Raw genomic sequence first — 22,403 nt, 5'->3', positions numbered from 1 at the left:
TATTCTATGTACATCATATAAGTGGAATTATACAACATTTGTCTTTTTGTGTCTGTATTATTTCAGGATTGTGCATGTTGTAGCAGGTATCAGAATTCCTTTTTATAGCTGAATAATATTCCACTGTGTACACATACAATATTTTGCATATCCATTCATCTGCTAATAGACCCATGTGTTGCTTTTACCTTTTGGCTGTGCATAATGCTGCTATGAACACTCATGTACAAATATTTGTCTAAGTCTCTGTTTTCAATTCTTCTGAGTCTATACCTAGAAGTGGAATTGCTGGATCATATGGCAGTCCAATGTTTAACTTTTTGAGAACTTGCCAAACTGTCTCCCACAGTGGCTGTACCATATTACATTCCCACCTGCATTGCACAAAGGTCCCACTTTTTTCATATCCTCATCAATGCTTGTTATTTTGTTAGTTAGTTAGTTTGTTTGTTTTGATAAAAGCCATCCTAATGGGTGTATAGTGATGTACTATTGTGGTTTTGTTTGCACTGTTCTAATGACTAGAGACATTGAGCATCTTTTCACATGCTTATTGGCTGTGTATCTTCTTTGGAGAAATGTCTATTCAAGTCCTTTGCCCATTTTAAAAATTAGTTGCTTTGCTGTTGTTGCTGCTGTTGAGTTGCACTTTTGTATATATTCTAGATATTAATTCCTTATCAGGTATATTATTTGCAACTATTTTGTCCCATTCTGTGGGTTGTCTTTTCACTCTTTTGATAGTGTCCTTTGAGCAAAAAAGTTTTTAATTTTGTTGAAGCCCAATTTATCTATTTTTCTTTTTTTGCCTCTGCTTTTAGTGTCATGTCCAAATAAAAAATATCATTGCCAAATCTTATGTCATGAAGAATTTTCCTGATGTTTTCTTCTAAAAGTTTTATAGTTTTAGCCCTCAAATTTAGGTTTTGACCCATTTTGAGTAAATTTTTGTATTTGGGATAATGGAAAGTCCAATCCCATCCTTTTATATGTAGATATTCAATTTTCCAAGTACCGTTTTTTAAAAAGATTGTCCTTTCTGCATTAAATGTTCTTGGCCCCTCTGTAAAAAGATCAATTGACCACATGTGTGAGGGTTTATTACTGGCCTCTCTTTTCTATTCTATTGGTTTTTATGTCTCTCCTGTGCCAATACCATACTCTTTTGAATACTGTAGTTTTGTAGTAAGTTTGGATATCTAACTTTGTTCTTTTTCAAAATTGCTTTCGCTATACAGGATTTCTTAAGATTTCATATGAACTTGAGGATGAATTTTTCTACTTCTGCAAGAAACATCATTGGGATTTTGCTAGGGATTGAACTGAATCTAAAAATCTCTTAGGATAGTACTGCGATCTTAATAATATTATGTTCTCCATTCTCTGAACATGAGATAGCTTTCCATTTATTTAGGTCTTAATTTCTTTCAGCAATATTTTGTAGTTTTCATTTTATAAGTTGTTTGCCTCCTTGATTAAATTTATTCCTAAGTATTTTATTCTTTGTGATGCTATTGTAAATAGCATTGCTTGCTTCATTTCCTTTTAAGATTTTTCATTAACAGTGCATAGAAATTCAGCTGATTTTTGTGTTTGATTTTGTATCCTTCAACTTTATTGCATTTGTTTAATACCATTAGCAGTTTTTTGTTTTTGTTTTGTAGCCACTGTAGGGTTTCCACACATAAAATCATGCCATCTATGCAGGGAAATCATTTTACTTCTTTTTCTACAATTTGGATACTTCAATTTATTTTTTTCTTGCCTAATTGCTTTGGCTGGAACTTTCAGTACTATGTTGAACAGAAGTGGTGAAAGCAATTAAAAGCCATAATTAGCCTTTAGAACACACAAGTCTGATACTTAGAGGACAAAGTCCACTCCAGCTTCAGCAAGCTGCAGCAAAGACTCAGCCTGCCACCCTGAGCTGCCATGAAGGAAATGGTGAAATTTGTTGAAATTTACCAGCCTCTTCATCCAGGTCATCACTAAATACTCTTGAGTTTTTTCACTAGAGTCTGGAGTTCTGAAATAATTACTTCAGTTTCTGCCAGTTCAGTAGTTGTGGCAGTAGAATGATGGACTTCTACAGCTTCCTATCCCACCATCTTCTGTGATGTAACTTCTGTGATAGAGCTGTATTTCTTTTCTTTTCTCTCTCTTTTTTTCCCTTGATCACCTCTTTTTTGCCTGATAAATCTTTGTTTCAATAAGAGGTAAAGGTCATGGGATAAATTCTTTGTGAAACAGTTAGCCTCCTTTTGTTTCAAAGTCACAGATTCTACCACTGATCCTGGTTGGCCTTATGACACATTTGTGTAATTAAAAAAAACCCTGATTGTGAGTGTAGGGAGAATTCAGTTAAGTTTTATTTGCTTCTAAGATTAATATGAATCCAAATTAGGACAAAAATTTTGAATTTGTATAATTGATTTACATTTGAAAACCATTAATATCTCATTTATAATTTTTTTTTCTCATGACCAATCAGTGAAGCCTTGTTTTAGAAAAAAATATTTTTGTTTCATCTGCTCTGTTTTGTAACCAACTTTTTCAGGTCAGAGAAGGACTGACTTAATGAAAAAGAAACATTTGTCTTGGGTCCTACATTTTCACCATCTTTTTCATCCTGTCAAAATAATCTTAAATTTAGAATGTTAAAAAAAAATCAGTACACCAGAAATTGATACAACATTGTAAACTGACTATATACTTCAATTTAAAAAAATCAGTAAGAGAACTGTATCATATTTCTTATTAGGAACAGAGTTTATAACATTATCACAAAGATGATAAATCTTGGAGCTTTTGACTTGAAGGTAAACTATTCATTTAAATTTTCAAAAAATACAATGTTTCCAGCAGCTTCTTTTTGACTGGCAAACATTTCCCCCACTCCAGTTGTGGGCTGGCTGGCTAGTTACTAATATCTGCTTTAAAATGTTCTGAATGCATGTTTTACTTCTGAAAAGTAACAAAATAGATGTTTAGGGTTACTAGTGTGCTTAACGAGAGGTCTGCTCCCTTTTCTCTTAAAGAAAGAATTCCATTTATCATGGAATAAGTATTCATCTTTTTGACCTAACGAGCAGATTTTCTCCTAGCAAGAGGACCTAGCGACCTTGAAGAGGATCACTACGGTTGAGGCTGGGTGGTGAGGCTTCATTGCAAATCCTGCCACTGTTTTTCTCAGTTCTCTAGAGAACTTTCTAGAGAAAGGCTTCTAGAACTTTCTCCCACCTGTTATTACTGAGATTCTTTCTTAGTTTTAGCCTCTATTTCACTCTTCTTCTAGCTGAGAAGAAAGCTCTATGTGAAGTTTCTTTTGAAGCTTTCTAAGAAAAAAAAAAGAGCCTCTAAGTTGAATACGGAGAATGAGGGGGACCTGTCTCAGCCCTTAAAATGTTTCCACCATAAAACTCTCCTTTTTAGGTCCTGCCATTTCCACCACTTTCAATGGGGGCTTGTCTGCCGAGGGTCCCCCCCAATCAGCTGCTTACCCAGAGAAAACCTCACTTTTCCAGCCCAGATGATGGCCTCCAGTTTTCCCTCCACGCAGCACCATCCGAGAAGAGCCAGGAGATCCAAGGCGGTTCCACTTCTCCCCTTCCCAGCAGGCCAGCCCTCGCTCTGGAGTCTCACCGCCACCCTCTCACCTCCCCCTTCCTCAGCCCTCTCCCACACGTGTCCCTCTGTCCCTTCCTCTGTGTCTGCTCTGCTCAGAAGTTAGCTTACAAAGCAAAGTTGTAGCTTTGAATTCCTGTTTTTCCAACCACCCTCATGTGACAGGATATCTCATTATTGGAGGTTTTCCCTAATTTCAGAAGCCCTTTAAAAGGGAGAGCTTCCTCCACCCATCTTTTCAGCAGGGCATTTCTGAGAAGGGACTAGAGGAAGGGTGAGCCTGGGACCTCATTGTCTTGGTTCTCCGGTCCTCCCTCCTTTCCATCAGTGGAAGAAAAGGATAAACTCTGGGCCATGAGGCTGTCTCTGCTGCTGGCTTTCCTTCTTCTCATTCCGGTGGCTGTGCAGCTCTTGGGTAAGTCGGCTCTGAGGTGGAAGCTTTCTGCCTTAGGGCCTGGGGCTTCCTGCACACCGTCCCTTTTAGGTCAATGTTAACGGATTCCTTTTGCCACCTGTGGTGATAAGGAGGGCTTCCCTGCACCACCAGCTCTGCGGGAAACCTCTGCCTGGTAGCCCACACAACCTGTCTTCTCCCCACTTCTCCCATCTCCCGTTGCCCCTTCCCTGCTTTATTCTTAGAGCGATTTCCTCTGTGGTTTGCGAATTTTAGTTTTCCATTTCTATCTAACCCCAGTGTTTTTGGCCAGAAGGAGGGCAGCACTGGTGTCTCTTTTCATTGCAGGTCTAGGGATGGGATTACCGGTTGCCCCGGGAAAGAGTCCACGAGAGTGTCACAACTCATCTTTTTTTCTGTGAATAAACCATTTTAGTCGTTCCTAGTTTTTCTTGCTAGAAAGCTCGTTCTTATCTAAGCTGTTCAAACTGATTTATGCCCGTTTTTTCTGTTCCTTTTTTTCTTTTTTCCTAGAGACTGGTGATTACTCATGGGGAACAGACTCGGAGCTTTTCAAATGCTCAAAGACATTGTTCTGTCTCTCTTTCAACCTGCTTGAACTTCAAAATAAGACTGCCTGTAGGAATTCTTATTCCCAGGTCTCTTTTGGGATGGGATAGACAGGATTTCAAGTTTGAAATCTTGGGTTCCTGATCCCCCTTCATTTCTCTCGAATGCAAACCCCCTCTGCACCCAGCCTATGCCCGGGGCACTCCATGCACTGTTGTGGTGGCAGAGACAGGAGCAGGGGGTGGAAGTAACAAGGGAACTCCCGACCCCCAGGAAGCCTCCCAGGGAGGGTGTCTGATCACAGAAAACATTAAGTCATCAGGAGCATTACGTAGTAGACAATACAAAAACACAAGCAAAGGCAGACTCCTTTGCACCCTGCCCCTGCCAGGAAGCTACTTAATTTCTTTGTGCTTTAGTTTTTCTGTCTATAAAATAAGGAGCATCATGTGATATCTCCCATCAGTTGTTGCAATGATTCAATGAGGGAGAATGTGTAAAATAGTTAGAACATGTTATGACTCATAGAAGTTGCTTCCTAAGCGTTAGCTATTAAAAAGAGTGACTTTCCCCCACCCCACGGTAGCAATCAATTGTGCAGTGTAAGTAGTATAAGTTAGCATTTAAAAGAGAGGTTTCCCAGGAAACAGCGCTGAGGAAGGAGTCCTGGAGCCTGAGGGGACATGTCACCTTCGTCCTCGCTGCAAAGCGCGGCTCTCAAGGAGTAAGGAGTTGCTGCTGACACGGGCCCGAGAGGAGCGCAGGGCAGGGCTCTGCATCATCCCCATCTTCGTCTTGAAAAACTGCCTTGTGTGAGAGGATTAGTATATTCTTCACGACCTCAAAGGTTAAAACTGAGACCAGTGAAAATTTTCTAAGGATGGCACTGCCTAGAAGTAAGTTCTAAAGTCGCTAAAGGTCTTCAAACTGATGCTGGATGGCAGGGCAGGTCTCTGCCCACAAGACCTAGACTCTAACCCAGCCCAGTCCATGAGGAACATAACTGGTGACATTACATGGTCACATTTAAAAAGTAAAAAGAGACAGGTGACATTGATTTTATGAATATGCTTCATTTAACCCAGTATAACCAAAATCTTATTAGTCAATATTCACCAATAGAAAACTTATTGGGATATGTTTATGTTCATCTTTTTGAAGTTTAATTTTCAAAACCCAGTGTATAGCATGTATTTCCAGCACATCTCAGTTCAGACTGGCCTTGTTTTAAGTGCACAGGAGATTCTCAAGGCTGATGGCTGTCACAACAGGCCACACGGACACAGTCCCTAATTTTCTTGAAACTGACTCTTAACGCTTTGGGGCAAAAAGTGTTTCTCACTTTGCTGAGGAATTGTTCCCTCCTTGAGACTGCAGGATGCCTTGCTCTGATGAATGTCTTCCTCTGCATGGGTACAAATACCGGAGAGGCAGGGAGGTGCTGAAGATCTGTTTACTTAAAGAATAAAAAGCAAACAAAAACACGGGTAAGGGACCCCTTTCCAGATTTTTAAAAAATTAACTTGAGAGCCTCTAATCCTTATTTTACCTTTTCTTGGCCCAAGCAACACATAAACAGAGGTGTCTGGATAAAAACAGAGCAACTACTTAGTGAGCAGTAGAATAAAGGATATACAAACTCTCTGCACCCTCTGCCTTGAATCACTACCATTAATAAAACCCACAGAAAGATCTCCCTGCTTCCTATGGTTTCTTTCCCCCTCTTCCCTGAGAGCATCCTGCATCATCAGCACCATGAGCATCCCTGTTGTACTTGGAGGTGCCCAGGAGGTCACGCATAGCATAGGGCATCACTCCCCCTTCTTATTCTCACCCTGCTGTCTTTTTAGCAGAAAAAAATTGTATTCAGCTCCAACATTTAGACCTCAGTGGGGTTATAATCACAGTAGAGATACAGTGAGAGTTGCTCAGACTTAGAGGTTTAGCTGGAAATGGGACGGTTTGCCTCACAGGAAATGGTGTGTTGGTAAACTTAGCAGTTGGTTTTCAGAAGAGAAAAAGCGCTGATCTGGCGTGTGATGTCCATGGTGTCGGATGCCCACCATGGTTGATTTCAAAGTGCCAACGTGATGTCATTGGGGGCAGAGTGGGAAGAGATGTCAGCAAGAGGCTCCCATTGGCTCGTGCGTGTAAAGAAAAAAAATAGAGTGAATTTGATTTTTAGCACAGTTCCCTGCTGCGTCCAACCTCCTCATTTTATAGATAAGGAAACTGAGGTTCTGACAGGTTAAGTGATCTTTCCAGGGTCTCACTAGTTAATGGCACAACCTGTTGGGTAGTCAGGACTCCTGCCTCCCAGTGGAGGATTATTTCTATTGTACAGAAGCAATGCATCTTTTCTCAATGGATGACTGATTTTAGTACCAATCTAAAATTTCTTCAAGAAACAGTTACCCGCTGCCCATTTCCTTACTAGTTTTAATTTTCATAAAATTTTCCTTATATTATCTCTACTTTTCTTTATTTTTAGTCTCTCATTTCTTCCTTTATGTATATGACTTATTTTGGGTACCAGATGGAAGTTGACGTTGTTGAACGAAAACAAGTTTTTGTCATCTTTTTTTTCAATTGCTCTTATATTTGTCTATCTTTCTTGTTAGTGTTCCAGACTACCTCTGATTTTTCTGTAATTCAGAGATGGGGATCTGTGGAAGTAGGGTGTTGTAGATATAAGGTAAGAGAACAATTGCTTTGCTGTGTGGCACTTCAGCTGCACACTGGACCTAATTTCTAGGTAGAATGAGTCACCATTGGTTAAATGTGAGCCTTCACGGATCCAATACGCCCAACCAGTTAAAGACAAAGACTCATATCTTCAAAGGGAGCAGGAGATCCCAGGGGTTACAGTGGTCCTGTAACCTGGCCTCTGAGACTGAATCTGGAGCAGCTCAGGGAGAGCTAGGAGGTCCCAGGAACCCCAAGAGGAGCTGGACAAAAGAAACATAGCTTCTGAAGTGGTGTGTATCTGCATGGCAGAGAGGGAGGGAGACTGGTGTCCACATGAGAACAGCAGTATCACCTTGCCGCTCGGTGACCCTCAAGCACTGTTGAATGGAAACATCGTATGGTTACATGGGTCCATAGAGGGAACTAGTGGACACTAGGTGAAGTAAAAGTGAAAGCAGAAGAGATAAGAAGGCTTGTGCCCTTTCAAAAAAAATTGAAACCAACGTGGAAGAAAGCATTCTTAAACATATTCTTCTAATTAAAAGCCAAGTTGAGGTCACAGAGCCCTTTCAGATCCTTAATCACATTACTTGCTTTCACATCCTTAACCAGATCCTTACAACAACTCCCTGGAGTGGGATGTGTAGGTGTTACTGTCCTTCTTTCACTACACGAGGAAATTGAGGCTCAGGTGTCAGCTAGCCAGGAAGGACCAGAGCTAATTCTTGACCATAGTCTTCAGGCTCTGAGGCTGAGAAGTAGACATAACTTACCATCTGGAGTGTGCTGATCAGGAAAGACATCAAACCAACAACAGCCCATCAAAGAAGGACTTGGTCGCTCCCTCTGCGTCGGTTGCTTAGACTTAGATTTTTCACTTGGAGGTGGGAAGGGAGGACGTTAACCTTGGAGTGTTTGCGATCTGCCAGATGACATGCTGAGTGCCTTCCTTAGATTATCTCATTTAGAAAGTTCACAGCAACTGTCAGAGAGCATTATCAGCCTCGTTTGACAGATGAGGATAGCGAGGCTAGAGTGGTGGATTTGACTAGGGCAGCAGCACAGCTAGTAAATGGTAGAACCAGCCTTTGACTGCAAGTTTGCTGACTCCAAAGAACACATCTCTCACCACCACATCCCCTGTCTTCTGAGGTTGGGAACTTTGGAGTCTCCATTGTCTCTGTCCTTCTGTCCATCACTTTGGGCTGCTGCAACAGTTCTCTGTTTTTTTTTGTTTCATCCTGTTCTGAACCATTTCACTTTGCCTTCACAACTGAGTTTCCCGAGTTACTGATAAGAATACACTAACATGGGCCAAGCAATTTCTATGTGTCAGGAACTGTTCTAAGTGCTTTACTTAGGTGATCTCAGTTAATTCTCACAACAACCAGCAGGGACTGTGATTTCCCCCTCATTTGTCAGATAAGGGAAAGGCAGCACAGAGTAGTTTAGAAACTTGACCAAGGTCACACAGCTCTGATTGTATCATGATCCAATTGACACGACACACAAAGTTTAATGAGTTAGTGTGGTTATGAGCGGGAGAGCGAAAAGCAGTGTAGCGTCGACTTCTTACTTTTGTTTGTTTGTCTTGACCCTGGGGGAGAGGCTGGCCTTCTGAGGTTGAAGATAGAGGAGAGAAAGGGAAGATTGCTGATTAGAGCAGTGGGAGGGGATGGAATCCAGGACACAGGGAAAGGGAGCAGCAGACTGAGGGAGATCTACCCAGATGGGAGTGAATGAACCCGGGAAGGGTTCAGATATTCCTGTCTTTAGGGAGGGAGGCAGGAAGTTGGCAGAGTTCCTTCTCCCGGCCTCTCCTTCCTCCTTGAGGTCAGTCCTTGGAGTCATACTTGGGCCTCCCCAAAGAGCCAAATGCAGTGGCTTAAATTAGTAGGTCCTGTGGATATTTGATGAATGAATAAAGGATTGAAGTGGAAAATAAAATCTTTTTCCATTTTTCCTGTGTCTTTTGTTCAGTATTGCTAAACCTAATAGCGTGAGCCTTAGGCACCTCCCTGCCTGAGTACTTGGCGCATTTTTTTGGCATTTACTAGGTGCATAATAAGTCTTTTTTTTCCCACTTAGTTTCAGTTGTTTGGAGACACATACAGGTTTTACATTCATTTACTGAGGCTAATGGACAGATTCTCAGTTTGGGTGGCCCAGGAGGCTGTCCTTTGACATTGACTTGAATGAAGTAGTTTATTTGGGAGCCAGTCCCGGGAAAGACTAACTGAGGTGTGGGGAGGTGAGACCAGAAAGGAGGATACAGGATGTGTTAAGGAGCCAGTGACCATGGTGGACAGCTGCAGCTCGGCCTGGCTGGCTGCTCTGGGCGACGATGGAGAGCAAGTGACTCAGAGTCATCCCCCACAGTGCAAGAGTTTGGGGCTTTCTGTTCACCCATGCCCATTGGTCATCAGAGAAGGGCTCCTCCTCAGGAGCCTTAGTTCTCTGCCCCTTCTGGTCTTCACAGGGTGGGAAGGGGGCTCTGATGGCCAGAAACGCTCCCCCACCCCGACCTCCGGCCTGGAGATCCAGAGATGTGATGCTGCCATTGGGAAGTGGGGCTGGCACTCACTGAAATGGCAAAAGGCAAGAACAACTAAGTGAGGTTCTGGCAGTATCTGCTACAAAATACCCATTTATTTGCCTCTTATCCAGCTTCTCTGCCTTCCAGAAGTCATTAACTTTTATGCTTTTATGTCAATATTTTGTTTATTGATGGTGGAGTCTAAAGATGTATAAGGAAATATAGTATGTGATCGTTCCATTTCTCAAGTGTTGCCTTTAATAACCTAATTTTATTTGCCAATAAATTTGGAAACTTAATTATTGGCACAATGTTACAAAATCAAAACTGCTAAAATGTGCTTAAAAGAAAATTCATACCCATGTTATTGGGTATCTAGGCTTCAGCCATTTTTTTTTAAATTTTAACATTTTTTATTGATTTATAATCATTTTACAATGCTGTGTCAAATTCCAGTGTAGAGCACAATTTTTCAGTTATACATGAACATATATATATTCATTGTCACATTTTTTTTCTCTGTGAGCTACCATAAGATCTTGTGTATATTTCCCTGTGCTATACAGTATAATCTTGTTTATCTATTCTACAATTTTGAAATCCCAGTCTATCTCTTCCCACCCTCCGCCCCCTTGGCAACCACAAGTTTGCATTCTATGTCTGTGAGTCTATTTCTGTTTTGTATTTATGCTTTGTTTGTTTGTTTTGTTTTTTAGATTCCACATATGAGCGATCTCATATGGTATTTTTCTTTCTCCTTCTGGCTTACTTCACTTAGAATGACATTCTTCAGGAGCATCCATGTTGCTGCAAATGGCATTATGTTGTTGGTTTTTATGTAGGCTTCAGCCATTTTTAACCTGAGATATTGGGTTGAAACTTCTTGCTTCTTTCCTAAATGTATTTTGACCTTTGATACTTCTGCCCATGAATTGTGGGCTCCGTGTGGCAGAGAACTTCTCTCTGGTTTGTTTTTGCGTTGTCACTAATATGGTGCCTGGCACCTATTTGTTGAAAAATATATGTGAGATTAGTAAAATTGAATTAAGTTGCAAGGAGGGTCTTTTCAGTTCTGTAAATACATTTCTGATGTGTAAGTACCAACTGTCCTCATTTGTTCAGTTCTGCAATATTGCTATTACAAAAACATAATTAGTATAGATGACCCAAAATAGCAAGTTTATCCATATAAAACACTGATGTGGTTAATAGCGACAAAAAATGCCACAAGCTGCCTTTTTTGGGGGTCAAGGTCTTGAATCACTTTCCGAGGAAGAAGTATGACATTTTTAAATCAGAGGCATCACACAGAGACAGTGATAAAAGCAAAAACTACATGTTGACTAGTTGAGAAGAATAAGGTATGAATGTAGGACCATAAAGCGATGATTTTACATTTCCTTGTATTGTCTGGCAAAGGCAATGTCAAACTTGCACTGTTTCCTAATGTCAAAGATAAATAAAGGAAACAAGAATAGATAAGTTTGTATTGAAACAGAAGCCTTTCATATCCAAATACTCTTTGCATAAGTATAAACATTTATAAATTGCTCTTTGGTAAAAATAAACTTTCAAGGGAAGAAGTCATATTAAATAGACCCATCATCATTAATCAGTTATTAACTAAAACAATGTACCTGGGGTCACAGTCCGGAGATACTTCAGATTTAGTAAGTATTCTTTTATTCATTCAGCCAATATTTGTTGAGAGACTAAAAGAGAGAATACAGTACAGGACCAGGAAGACAAGACTTTCTATTCAGGGAACTTACATCCCAGCAAGGACACAGAGAAAGCATAAGTAAACACATTTTTGAAAATATATATTTGAAGTTGGTTGAGACTATTATCTAGAAAATAAAAGATTAAAGTTAGAACAGTCAGTTCATAAAGGAGTTGACTCTTGTGTTGGGACCTCAGGGAACATTCCAAGAAGAGGGAACTTGAAATGTGAAGTCACTAAAGTGAAAATGAGCTAAAAGTTTTTGAGGAAGAGAAAGGCTTTGTGGCTGTAAGGTGGTGGGTGAGAGGGAGGGTGGGATGAGGCGAGGGCAGAGAGCAGCCAGGCTGGATCGTGCCCTGTTCCGTGAGCCATGACACAGAGAATGGAGGTTCTTTTCCTGTGTGCAGTGCTACTCCTGAAGGGTTTAAACTTGGGAAGAGATGTAGTAAAAAACAAGATCTCCTCCAGCCTAGAAAACCTCTCCACAAAAGTAGAAGAAAAAGAAAATAATTTTATTATTGAAAAAGTATTCAAGTAGAGTGTGACATATACAGGCAATCTGCTATAGAGGTTACGAAAACCGAGAGACCGCTCATATAGCTGAGTGGAAGCATCCCATTACATTAGGGAGGGTTTGCAAGTTAGAGTCGGGTGATAAGTTAAGGCCATCTCATCCAGGAAACTGGGAGATCAGATGTTATCTTCTTTGATGATTCCATTTCAAAAAGAGGAAGGTCAGAGTGAGACCATGGGGGGTGGTCTGAGGCGGTGGCAGTGGAGATGGAGAGAAAAGAATGGATTAAGGTACATGTATTAGTCAGGGTTCTCCAGTGAAACAGAACTGATAAGGGGTGTGTGTGTGTGTGTGTGTGTGTGTGTGTCTACCTCTATCTCTATTTACCTATCTACCTATCACTATCTATCTGTATCTTCTATCTATCTATCTATCTATCTATCAATCTATCTATCTTTTGAGAGATATTTATTTTAAGGAATTGGTTTATGTAATTGTGGAGATTGGCCAGCCCAAAATCTGCATGGGTAAGCTGGAAGGTTGGAAACTCAGAAAAGAGTTGATATTGCAGTTCAAGTCTAACAGCAGTCCAGAGATAGAATTCCTTCGTCTTCAGGGGCTCTCAGCCTGTTTTCTCTGCAAGCCTTCAACTGATTCAATGAGGCCCACCCACAGTGTGGCGGGTAATCTGTTTACTCAAAGTCTACTGATTTAAATTTTAATCTTATCTAAAAAATCAAAAAAAGCAAAACAAAAAAAACCTTCACAGCAACATCCAAACTGGTGTTTGACCAAATATATGGGATTCGTGACCTAGGCAAATTGACACATAGAAAGAACCATTATTTTGGGGTATATTTTGGGGTAGGGCCAGCAGATTCTGCTTATATCCTAGAAGGTGAAGGAAAGCTGGGAATCTAAATGACTCCTAGGTTTTTGGCTTATGAATCTGGGTGGATGATGGTGCCATTAATGAAAAAGAGAATATTGGATGTTTGCTTATTAAATACCTTCATTTTTAGAGTAAAATTAAGATGGAACTACAGGTGAAAATTAAGTACATGAAATAAAAGTCAAGTAAGTACAAAAACCTCTGAAAGAAGGACACTACTCATGCACAAAGACTTATAAGCACCTTACCTTAAATGGCTGGTTACCAATTGCTTGGTTGACTGAATTTGGACAGTTAATAAGGGTTGACTGCTCAACAGTACAATCAAATGGCTGAAGTAGGAGGCGGAGGATAGATTTATTATTGAGATGGTATGAGCAAAACTCTGTAAAATGTGGAAAGTGAGTGTAGATAGGAAAGTAACCTGTGGAATAGCCAACACAAATTAATGTAAAGGACAATAGAACTGGGTCTACAGATATATACAGCAAAAATTTCAGAGTTTAATACTTTTGTAGATTAGAGGATTTACATTTCTGTATGGTACATTATCAGAGTAACTGTTTTTTTTATGGATATGATTTTTTAAAAATTATTTTATTTATTTTTATTGAAGTATAGTCAGTTACAATGTGTCAATTTCTGGTGTACAGGGCAATTTATGTATGTGTGTCATGCATATGTATGTATGTGTGTATATACACACACACACACATACATATATATTCATTCATAATAGTCTCAAATATATATTCATTTTCATATTGTTTCTCATTAAAGGTTATTACAAGACATTGAATATAGTTCCCTGTGCTATCCAGAAGAAATTTTTAAAAATCTATTTTTATATATAGTTATTAACCTTTGCAAATCTCAAACTCCCAGATTTATCCCTTCCCACCCCATTTCCCCAGGTAACCATAAAATTGTTTACTTTGTCTGTGAGTCTGTTTTTGTTTTGTAGATGAGTTCATTAGTGTCCTCTTTTTTCTTTTCTTTTTTTCTTTAGATTCCACATATAAGTGATAACATATCACTTTCTCTTTCTGGCTTACTTCTCTTAGAATGATGATCTCCAAGTCCATCAATTGTTGGTGCAAATGGCATTTTATTTTCCTATTTCCTGGGTTTTACTGTGAACAAAACAAAATATTATTAAAATTTTAATTGTATTACCAATGCAAAAAGTGACTTATTTTGTCACACAAAGATCAACCTCAGGGAGGAATTCAGCTAGCTGGGAGGAGACTGGATTGACACTGCAAGTTCTGTTGACAAATGTCAACTCTAAAGATGTCAACAGAAGCAGATGTTCAGAATTCAGACTCAATCAAGACTTGATTCCAAGAAATCAAACCAGCAGAAATGAGGAACCCAGCCAAGAAGCCCAGGCAGAGGTTCAAAGTAGCACTGAATCAGGAACCCAGGCAAAATAGAGGCAGGTCTCTAACAAGTGTGGGGCAAGAATAGATACAGCAGGAGAGCATAATCTTTTGAGGCAAAGATCCATTATGATCTTAAGTTGATAGTCCAAGAACTCATCTAGAGTGTAAGTGGTGCTAACCTCACAGGGCTGTCAAGGAAATACATGGAATTTGGCTTGTGAAGGTGCTTTGTAAACAGCAAAGGACTGTATTAGTGGCACTGTGATTACTTTGATTATTGCACTAGGATGACCCGGTTAAAAATAAGGAGCTCATTTAGCTGGACCCTCGAACATCTGCAAATACTATGCCAGCTCATTTCGAAAGAGCCACTTAAGTAGAAGGAATTTAGTCAAACGTCACAAAAAGTGTTTAATTTGTACTTGTGCCACAAAAAGAAAACTGAGTCAGTTCCTTTCATTTGTCTCTTAAAAAATAGACAAAAAGGAAAAAAAAAATACTTTACATGATCAAATATGAATTTAATTTTGATTTAAAGGAAAAAAATATGCTTACCAGATCCTTTTAGTCTTTATTTATTTATTTTGGCAAGAGGAAGTTGAGTTTTGCCAGCTAGCACCTACGTACTACAAGCATAAACCATTTATATATATTTATTTAAATCACCAGAACCAAATCATAAGTATAAAAAACACTGTTACTTGTAAAGTACTCTCATAAATATTACTCTAAATGATATATAAAAAAATCTTACATTTATTTAACTTTTGCTGCAAACTTCACAAATTATTATACTTTTAAATGCATTTTTGTATCTTTTTGCTATACAAAAGTTAGATTGAATATGCTAATGAAATAGCATACTAGATTAAGTTACCTATTGTTGGATGGGAAACAAAACCAAATTCTAGTTGCCCAGAACCAGGCTACCCAGAAGGCATTTAGTTCCATATTTGCTGGACATTAAATTAAGATAAAGTTTCATAAAACAAAGTTGTGTTTTTAAGTACAAAAAACCTTCCTAATGTTATTAGAATAATTGTGTACACGTTTCAACTGTCTCAAAGAAGGTAGGGGTAGTCGGACTTCAGTATTCTATTCCAGAATATACAAGTAGTTAATTTTATAAGCTTATTGTATTCATACCCAAATTTGCTTTGCTCAGATGGGTATTATTTCTTCTTCTGTTATCTATCTTTTATGTTGACTCCACTACAATTCGTGTGCATTTAAGGCAGCTGAGTCTTTTTATAAGGTTACTCTTATATGAATTAGGACATCTTGAGACTTTCCATCCGATTGCCATCAGCTGGCAGCCACGTGCTCCCCAAGAGAGGCCCCTCAACCTGGTTTCTCTCTCCAGCCCCAGGGACCCCTCCCCCACCGGAAGGAGCTGAGTTGGCTCGGGCAGAGTCTCCTTCACCTTTTTTCCCTGAGATCATTGGTCTTTAGGGAAATGGAGACATTGGGAACTCGACCTAACACACTGTCTTTGTCACATGCATGCATTTAAGCATCCTTTCTTTCTTCTTCTTCTTTTTTAACAGACACAAGGCAATTTTTAATATATAATGAAGATCACAAGCGCTGCGTGGAAGCAGTAAGTCCCAGCTCAGTCCAAACTGCAGTTTGCAACCAGGACAACGAAGCCCAGAGGTTCCGATGGGTGTCCGCATCCCAGATTATGAGTGTTGCATTTAAATTATGCTTAGGGGTGCCATCAAAAACTGATTGGGTTCCCGTCACTCTGTACGCCTGTGACTCGAAGAGTGAATTTCAGAAATGGGAGTGCAAAAATGACACGCTTTTGGGGATTGAGGGAGAAGATTTATTTTTTAACTATGGCAACAGACAAGAGAAGAATATTATGCTTTACAAGGGATCAGGTTTATGGAGCAGATGGAAGGTTTATGGAACCACAGATGACTTATGCTCTAGAGGGTATGAAGGTAAGAAGTGTGAGATTTTTTTTTTACCTTGCTATCAAATTTTTCTCATCCTCTTAGTTGAAAACTAATTTAAGAAACTAAGTTTATTCTTATTTATTCAGTACTAGAAGTATTAGCTGATTACTTTTGTGTTTGGAACTATTCTGTATTTTGTGAGAACATGACAGTGAATCAATGTGATAAATAAAAAAGTCCTGAATGATAACTTTAGCTATTAGTAATTAATAGGAAGACATTTCTTTTAACTTTTGTTAAGTTTTTTTTTTAACAACGGGTGACAATTTTTAGAAAGTAATTTTCACTGCTGTCTTTGACCTGAGGTCTTCCATTTACCATTATGTGATTGTAGTGATTAATGAATTTAGCCAAATGTTTCTTTTCCTTTGGTTTAAGTTATCCCTGAAGAAATGGTCCACAGAACAGTCTTTACCAATTCAGATTGCATAAAACAAAATGTTGACAATTTGGGTTTCTAAGTATGTCTAATTTATTTGTTACCTTATGGATATTTAAAAACTGTAATAATCAGGAAATTAGAAAAGCTGAGAAATTAGTTTGGGAATTAACATTCAGCATGTTTACTCCACTGTTTTAGAAAGTGGTAGCAACCAATGGGGCAGGAAATAATTTGATATGTCATTGGTTCCTTCAGCTCTTGAAGGTTAAATACACTTGATCTTAGCCAAAAGGCCGAGAAGCAATTTCTTGAAGGTTAAATAAAATCAGGGTATCTAGTCTTCTCTCGTCTTGGCCAAATTTCATTCTCTGGTGGCTGCCTAAAAAAAGATAAAATGAAAACAAAAAAGAACTTGAAGTCCTTTACAAAGGCTTCTTGAATCAGATGATGTTGTAACTACATTCCAGCTTTGGACACTTGGTTGCTGTAAAGGGTTATCTACAATGACCTCAAGGTCAGAGAAAGAGCTTGCCTTTTGGGACAAGGGTTTATTTGTTTCCAAAATCACTGTGTTACTGAGGCTGCAAAGAGTGGTTGAATTTAGCCCGTGGCAGCTACGCAGAGCGTGGGGGTTCAGCTCTTTGCAAGGTGATGATTTGTTGGCTTCATTTTCCTTCTGTATTGTAGAAAGAGGAGGAAAGAGTGTGAAATAAAGAAGGCTGAGAAGGAGGGCTTGGAAAGAAGTGATCCCAAGGCATTTATTGAATGTAATGTAGGTTTAGAAATTGTGTAAGAGGCAATCTAAGTAGCACAATGTTTCGGGAGAAACTTGACGGAAAATTGTAGGGCAGGACAACGGTGAACCAAACTTGACTGGGTCAAATTCTGTAGATGGGACAATGGTCCTAATTGAAGAATTCCACACAAGGAAGATTGGTGCTAAGAGATTGGCGTTCTCATCTTATTTTAAAAGACATCACTGAAGTTCTGTAGTCCCCTCCACTCCCTGCCCCCACTTTCTGTTCTTCTGTTTGCTCTGAGAAAATTATGCATAGGATTTAGGATCATGGTTCTCAAACTTTAATATGCTTAAAAATCATCTGGAGAACTTGTTAAAGATACAGATCCCAAGGTCCCCCTCTCACCTCGATTCTAAATTAGCACATTAAGGGAAGGCGCTGGGTGGTTGGATGCAGATGGATCCTCGACCACACTCTGCATACTCCCTAACTCTCCTCCAATACAAAGATATTCCTGCTAGAAGATCTAGTTCCCCAGAGTGATACTGGAATCTATTCACTGGGATATACATTAGATGCGAAGACAGTGCGAGAGGGTATATGTAGAGTCTCTGTCTCTCTAAAGAGAACGTGGGGGAGAAAACTGTCTGAGGCCAAGGATGTAATTTAGAATAATAGAATCAGATTTTGTAGACTTGGAAGGATGTGAGGGTTGTCTGGAAGTTTGGACCACAAGAAGAGTCAATTGACTGCAGTGACATGATTTGTTAGTGAAGTGGCTGGAGTGAAGGTTGGTCCCTTGGCCTCATCAGTGCTGTGTTTAATAAATCGAGTTCATCCTAAAAAGAGGCTATTTCTGATTGACATCTGTAAATAGAGCACTGACAGTTCCTTGGCTAACTTAATCCACAGTACAGCTCACCCTAATGTGGTCACATTGGGCTTTCTTGAATATACAAAGGAATAATTATTACCGAATCCACCATGTTTCTTATACAATCTACGATTTGAAAAATTAGTCCTGTAACTTAGTGAAACCAAAGCTAGAATCACATTTTAAAGCTACCAACAGCTGAGCAGTGGCAAAAAAAAAAATGTAACCTTGAGGTAATTGAAAGTAAGCCTATCTTTTAAGGAGGACTGAATACGTACAGTAAATAAAGGAAAAAGAGAAAAGTTGAAGACCTTACATTTGTCGTGCCCTTAACCTATGTTGGATGCTACATGGTTTACAAACTCCAAGTCATCTAGATGGCTTTTAAGATGTCTCTTAAAAACTTTTTAAAGTCATAGAATCTATGAAACTGAATTGAGAAGAGACGTTCTTCCCTGGAACAAAATCTGAATGTTGACTCTTGGCAAGGGACAAAGTACCTCCCTGGAGAGGATGATTATCTCCAAAGGGGTGTCCCCACAAAGATAGGCTTTGAACACACTGGAGAACTTAGCTACTTGAGTGGTCTGGTTGTCAATGGAGATATGAGCTTTTCTAATCCTTTTGGTTTAAGCCAAACCATAATCAACAGCGACTCTATATTTATTTCAATTTTCCTTTCTAGGTGAACCCAGAGCTTCCCCTTTTGATATGTTTGGACTCAAGTTTTTAAAAAAGACAAATATTGATTGTAGTTGGCACCTAATGGTTTTGAGTGGCATCTTTACATGTGGATGTGGATTAGAGATTTATGTGCAAATTCCTACCCTTTCTCATGGACGTTGTTGAGGGACCCAAGTGGGGGCTGGCTTGACTGGAAGTGGTTAGAAGGGTGTTAAGTTTTGACTGTGTGTTTGGGTTACACTGTTATTAGGTTATTTTTCAGTCTAGAGATTCAATCATTCTGTGATTCCAACCAAGAGGAAGGATGGCTTTTTCTTTATTTGGAGGAAATGCAGAAGTCAGAGATGACTACTTTTGTGGCATGGGAGGAAAGAGGAAAAATCTGTGCCACAAGACAGCAGAAAGGAAGCGGTGCTTGAGTTATTCCTGAGGACAGGCTGCTGGATGTCTCAGCACAGGACTGCGGTAGAGAGAGAGAAGGGAAATAAAAAAGGAATTTCCTGCAGTGGGGGAGTACCAAGTGTGATGCGAAGTGTGAGACCCATTCTTGTGGCATCCTTCTGATTGGAAAGTCAACGTTCAGAAGGTTCACTTACATTCTAAGTGAAAGTGGATGTGTCTCTTCTAGCCATGTACACACTCCTCGGGAATGCGAACGGAGCTGCCTGCGCTTTCCCATTCAAGTTTGAAAACAAGTGGTACGCGGATTGCACAAATGCGGGGCGGCCGGACGGATGGCTATGGTGTGGAACCACTACAGATTATGATGCTGATAAGCTATTTGGATATTGTCCGTTGAAATGTAAGTAACTTTATCATCAGGAAAATGTTGACCCACTGAGTAGTGATAAGACCTTGTGTGCATCTTGGATATTTTTTCCTCAAAGTGATTTTCCACGTATTATCTCATCATACTCCCCCACAACCCTTTACAGATGTCATGGTCCCTCATTTTATAGTGGATGGAGTGGTCTCTATTGGCTAAAGGTCAGAACGCAGATCTTCTGACTCTCAGTCCTGGCTGCATCGAGTAACCTTTTAATTTACATTACTTCTTTTCTTCAAATTTCACTGCTACTGAATTTTATTTTCTAAGACTTCAGGGCAAATTACACCTGAATATGATGAATACTTAATACCAGAGGTGGCCATGCCATTTCCCTCCCCTCCCCATTGATTTACCTTTATTAAACTATAAATCAAAAGTAGAATTGGAACAATGCCACAGCATAGGGTTTGATGGAGAGAGAGTGATTGGGGGGGCTCCAGAATTTTGTGTCAGTGTCATGAAAAGGGCTCCTCACTGTGAAAATAGGAGCAATGGTACTCTTCTTACATTTTATTTAATTTAAGCAGAGTATCATTTAATGTAACACAGTGTCAATAGAAGTGCGTTATTTCTAAGCTCAAAGCGTTTGTAATGTGAAAATCGAAGTATTATTGCCGTGATGCCAAATAGGTGCCATTACATTCTTTTGATGGGAAGGGGTCAGAATGTAAGAATTCTTGGCGTTCTTTCCATGCTCAAGGGTCTATAGAGAAGCAGGGCAGCAGGTGCTGTGGCATGTGGAGGAGGGCTCCGGGTCGGGAGGCAGGGATGGGGCTGGGGAAGGCGGAGGAGGACGGGTTGTTGCTTGCCTTCCGCATCACTCCACGTGCTCCTCCTGCTGCTGCCTTCTCCTGTCTTCCTTTTCCTCCTCCTGAACTTCTTACCGCCTGGCCCCTGGCTCCTTCAGACTCCATGGATCAGAGCTCCTGTTTTCTGCTGTTATCTAGAATTCTCTCGGCTGCTGTACTCCAAGGGGCAGGTGTGGCGACAGAGCCTCATGCGGTCCAGGACGGCTGTGAGACCATCTGCATTGCTTTCCACTAATCTTCTGGGACCACACATCCATACCATCATGTTATTCCAAGAATTATTGTAAAACTGTCCAATTAACCAAAATATTTACATGTGTCAAGTTAAAGCCAGAATTCCAAGAATCATGCTTATGTATCTCTTTTGAATTGTAATCCCTAAACATCTCACTAAAATTCATTTGATTGCTTAGCCCCACAGATTATTGTAATTCCTCTGTTCTGGGGGAAACACCCACGAAAACACACTGGGCTTCCCATGTAGACAGGCGGTATTGCTCTCCCATTCTGGGGTGGGGTAAATGTATTTCCCTTTTATAACAACCTTTAGAGGTTTGATTCCCATGAAAGGTCTATAGATGTGAAAGGTTTATAGGTTACTAGATATCTGACCTCTGTGTTTTTTTGCTGGAAGACAAGACAAAATTGAGCTTCCCCCCACCTCTAAGATAAAGGAATATTTCTTGTTCAGTGATTGAGGAGTATCTTTCTCCTTGACTTCATACGAATGGTATTTTCTGAATGTGTTATCATGGAGTTTCTTGGAGCTACATATCTCATGGGTCCCGTGATAACATCTGCCCTTACATGGTGTTGACAGAGGCATTGTTGGTCACATCTATGATGTAACGAATTATTCACTGGAGGCTGAGTGGCCCATCACTAATCCTAAAAAAATTCCCTACCTTGGATAGATGTGTGTTGGAGGAATAAATTATATTCTAGAATAAGCTTTCAGTCTTGCTTGTTACTTCCAAATTGTGTTTTCCAGAGAAATTTATATATTTTGATTTTTTTAAAATATAAAATGAAATAATTGTAAAAACTGGGGGAAAAAAACCTGTTTGATTTCAATATGCATTAAAATTTTTAAGCACATTTTATACATGCCATACCTTTCTTAAAGGGCTTTGCAATTTCCCCAAGTGTTTCATTGTCTTTGCTTTGTGTTCCTTTCAAAAGAACATTTTATTTTATATTCACCTTAAACTGGCAGGTTCAATACAGGAAGATGAGGTCCCAGATGCTGACCTGGTGACACTAAATATTTGCTCTTCATTGTCCTTTGCATTGTTTACTGTAATGTTTTCCTTCTATTTAGACATTTATTTTCGACTATCAGGAGAACAGGAAAAGGAAAAAGACCCCTTTCTCTCAATTCTCCATAGTTTGCGATTTTAGCTTTCAGTGTCAGGTGTGCTGCTTTGTCGTGGGAATTGCAACAATCTGGGGAGATGTAGACTCAGCAAACCAATGCATTCATTGAAAAATAGGTTTGAATTCCCTCATTTAAAGAGCAAAATATACTTTCCTATAAATGAAGGGTCCTATTGCATTTCTTTCTTTAGTCATTTATATCCCTTTCCTTCAATCCTGGATGAAAAGAAATCACCCTCGCCCCTTTTTCCACCTGCCTCACATTTTCTACCATATTACAAGCAAAAGCCTCCAAATTTCTAAAAATATTTATTTAAAACATCTCCATGTTCAAATAAACCTCCAGCCAGTCTCACCTGAATGATCTCGCTTCCATGGAAAAGAATCCATTTGGATATTAAGTAAGGTCTCAGGTTAT

The 22,403-nt window shown here is 39.6% G+C and overlaps 1 protein-coding gene and 1 pseudogene across 1 annotated transcript in view; one reads left to right on the top strand and one right to left on the bottom strand.

Annotated features, from left to right (window-relative positions):
• The first annotated feature begins 3,830 nt into the window (after window positions 1-3,830).
• The window catches only part of MRC1 (mannose receptor C-type 1), a 90,814-nt gene continuing 72,241 nt past the window's right edge, over window positions 3,831-22,403 (top strand). The window contains exons 1-3 of the mRNA XM_006192292.3: window positions 3,831-4,039; window positions 15,874-16,275; window positions 19,599-19,772. Coding sequence (XP_006192354.1) covers window positions 3,979-4,039; window positions 15,874-16,275; window positions 19,599-19,772 — 637 coding nt within the window. The 5' untranslated portion in view covers window positions 3,831-3,978. The remainder of the gene's footprint in view (window positions 4,040-15,873; window positions 16,276-19,598; window positions 19,773-22,403) is intronic.
• LOC116661635 lies at window positions 16,808-16,977 on the bottom strand (annotated as a pseudogene).

This window comes from Camelus ferus, chromosome 35 (assembly GCF_009834535.1).
Source record: "Camelus ferus isolate YT-003-E chromosome 35, BCGSAC_Cfer_1.0, whole genome shotgun sequence".
In the NCBI taxonomy this organism is placed as follows: domain Eukaryota; kingdom Metazoa; phylum Chordata; class Mammalia; order Artiodactyla; family Camelidae; genus Camelus; species Camelus ferus.
The sequence above is the reverse complement of the archived record's forward strand: the minus strand, read 5'-3'. Positions and strand labels throughout refer to the sequence as shown.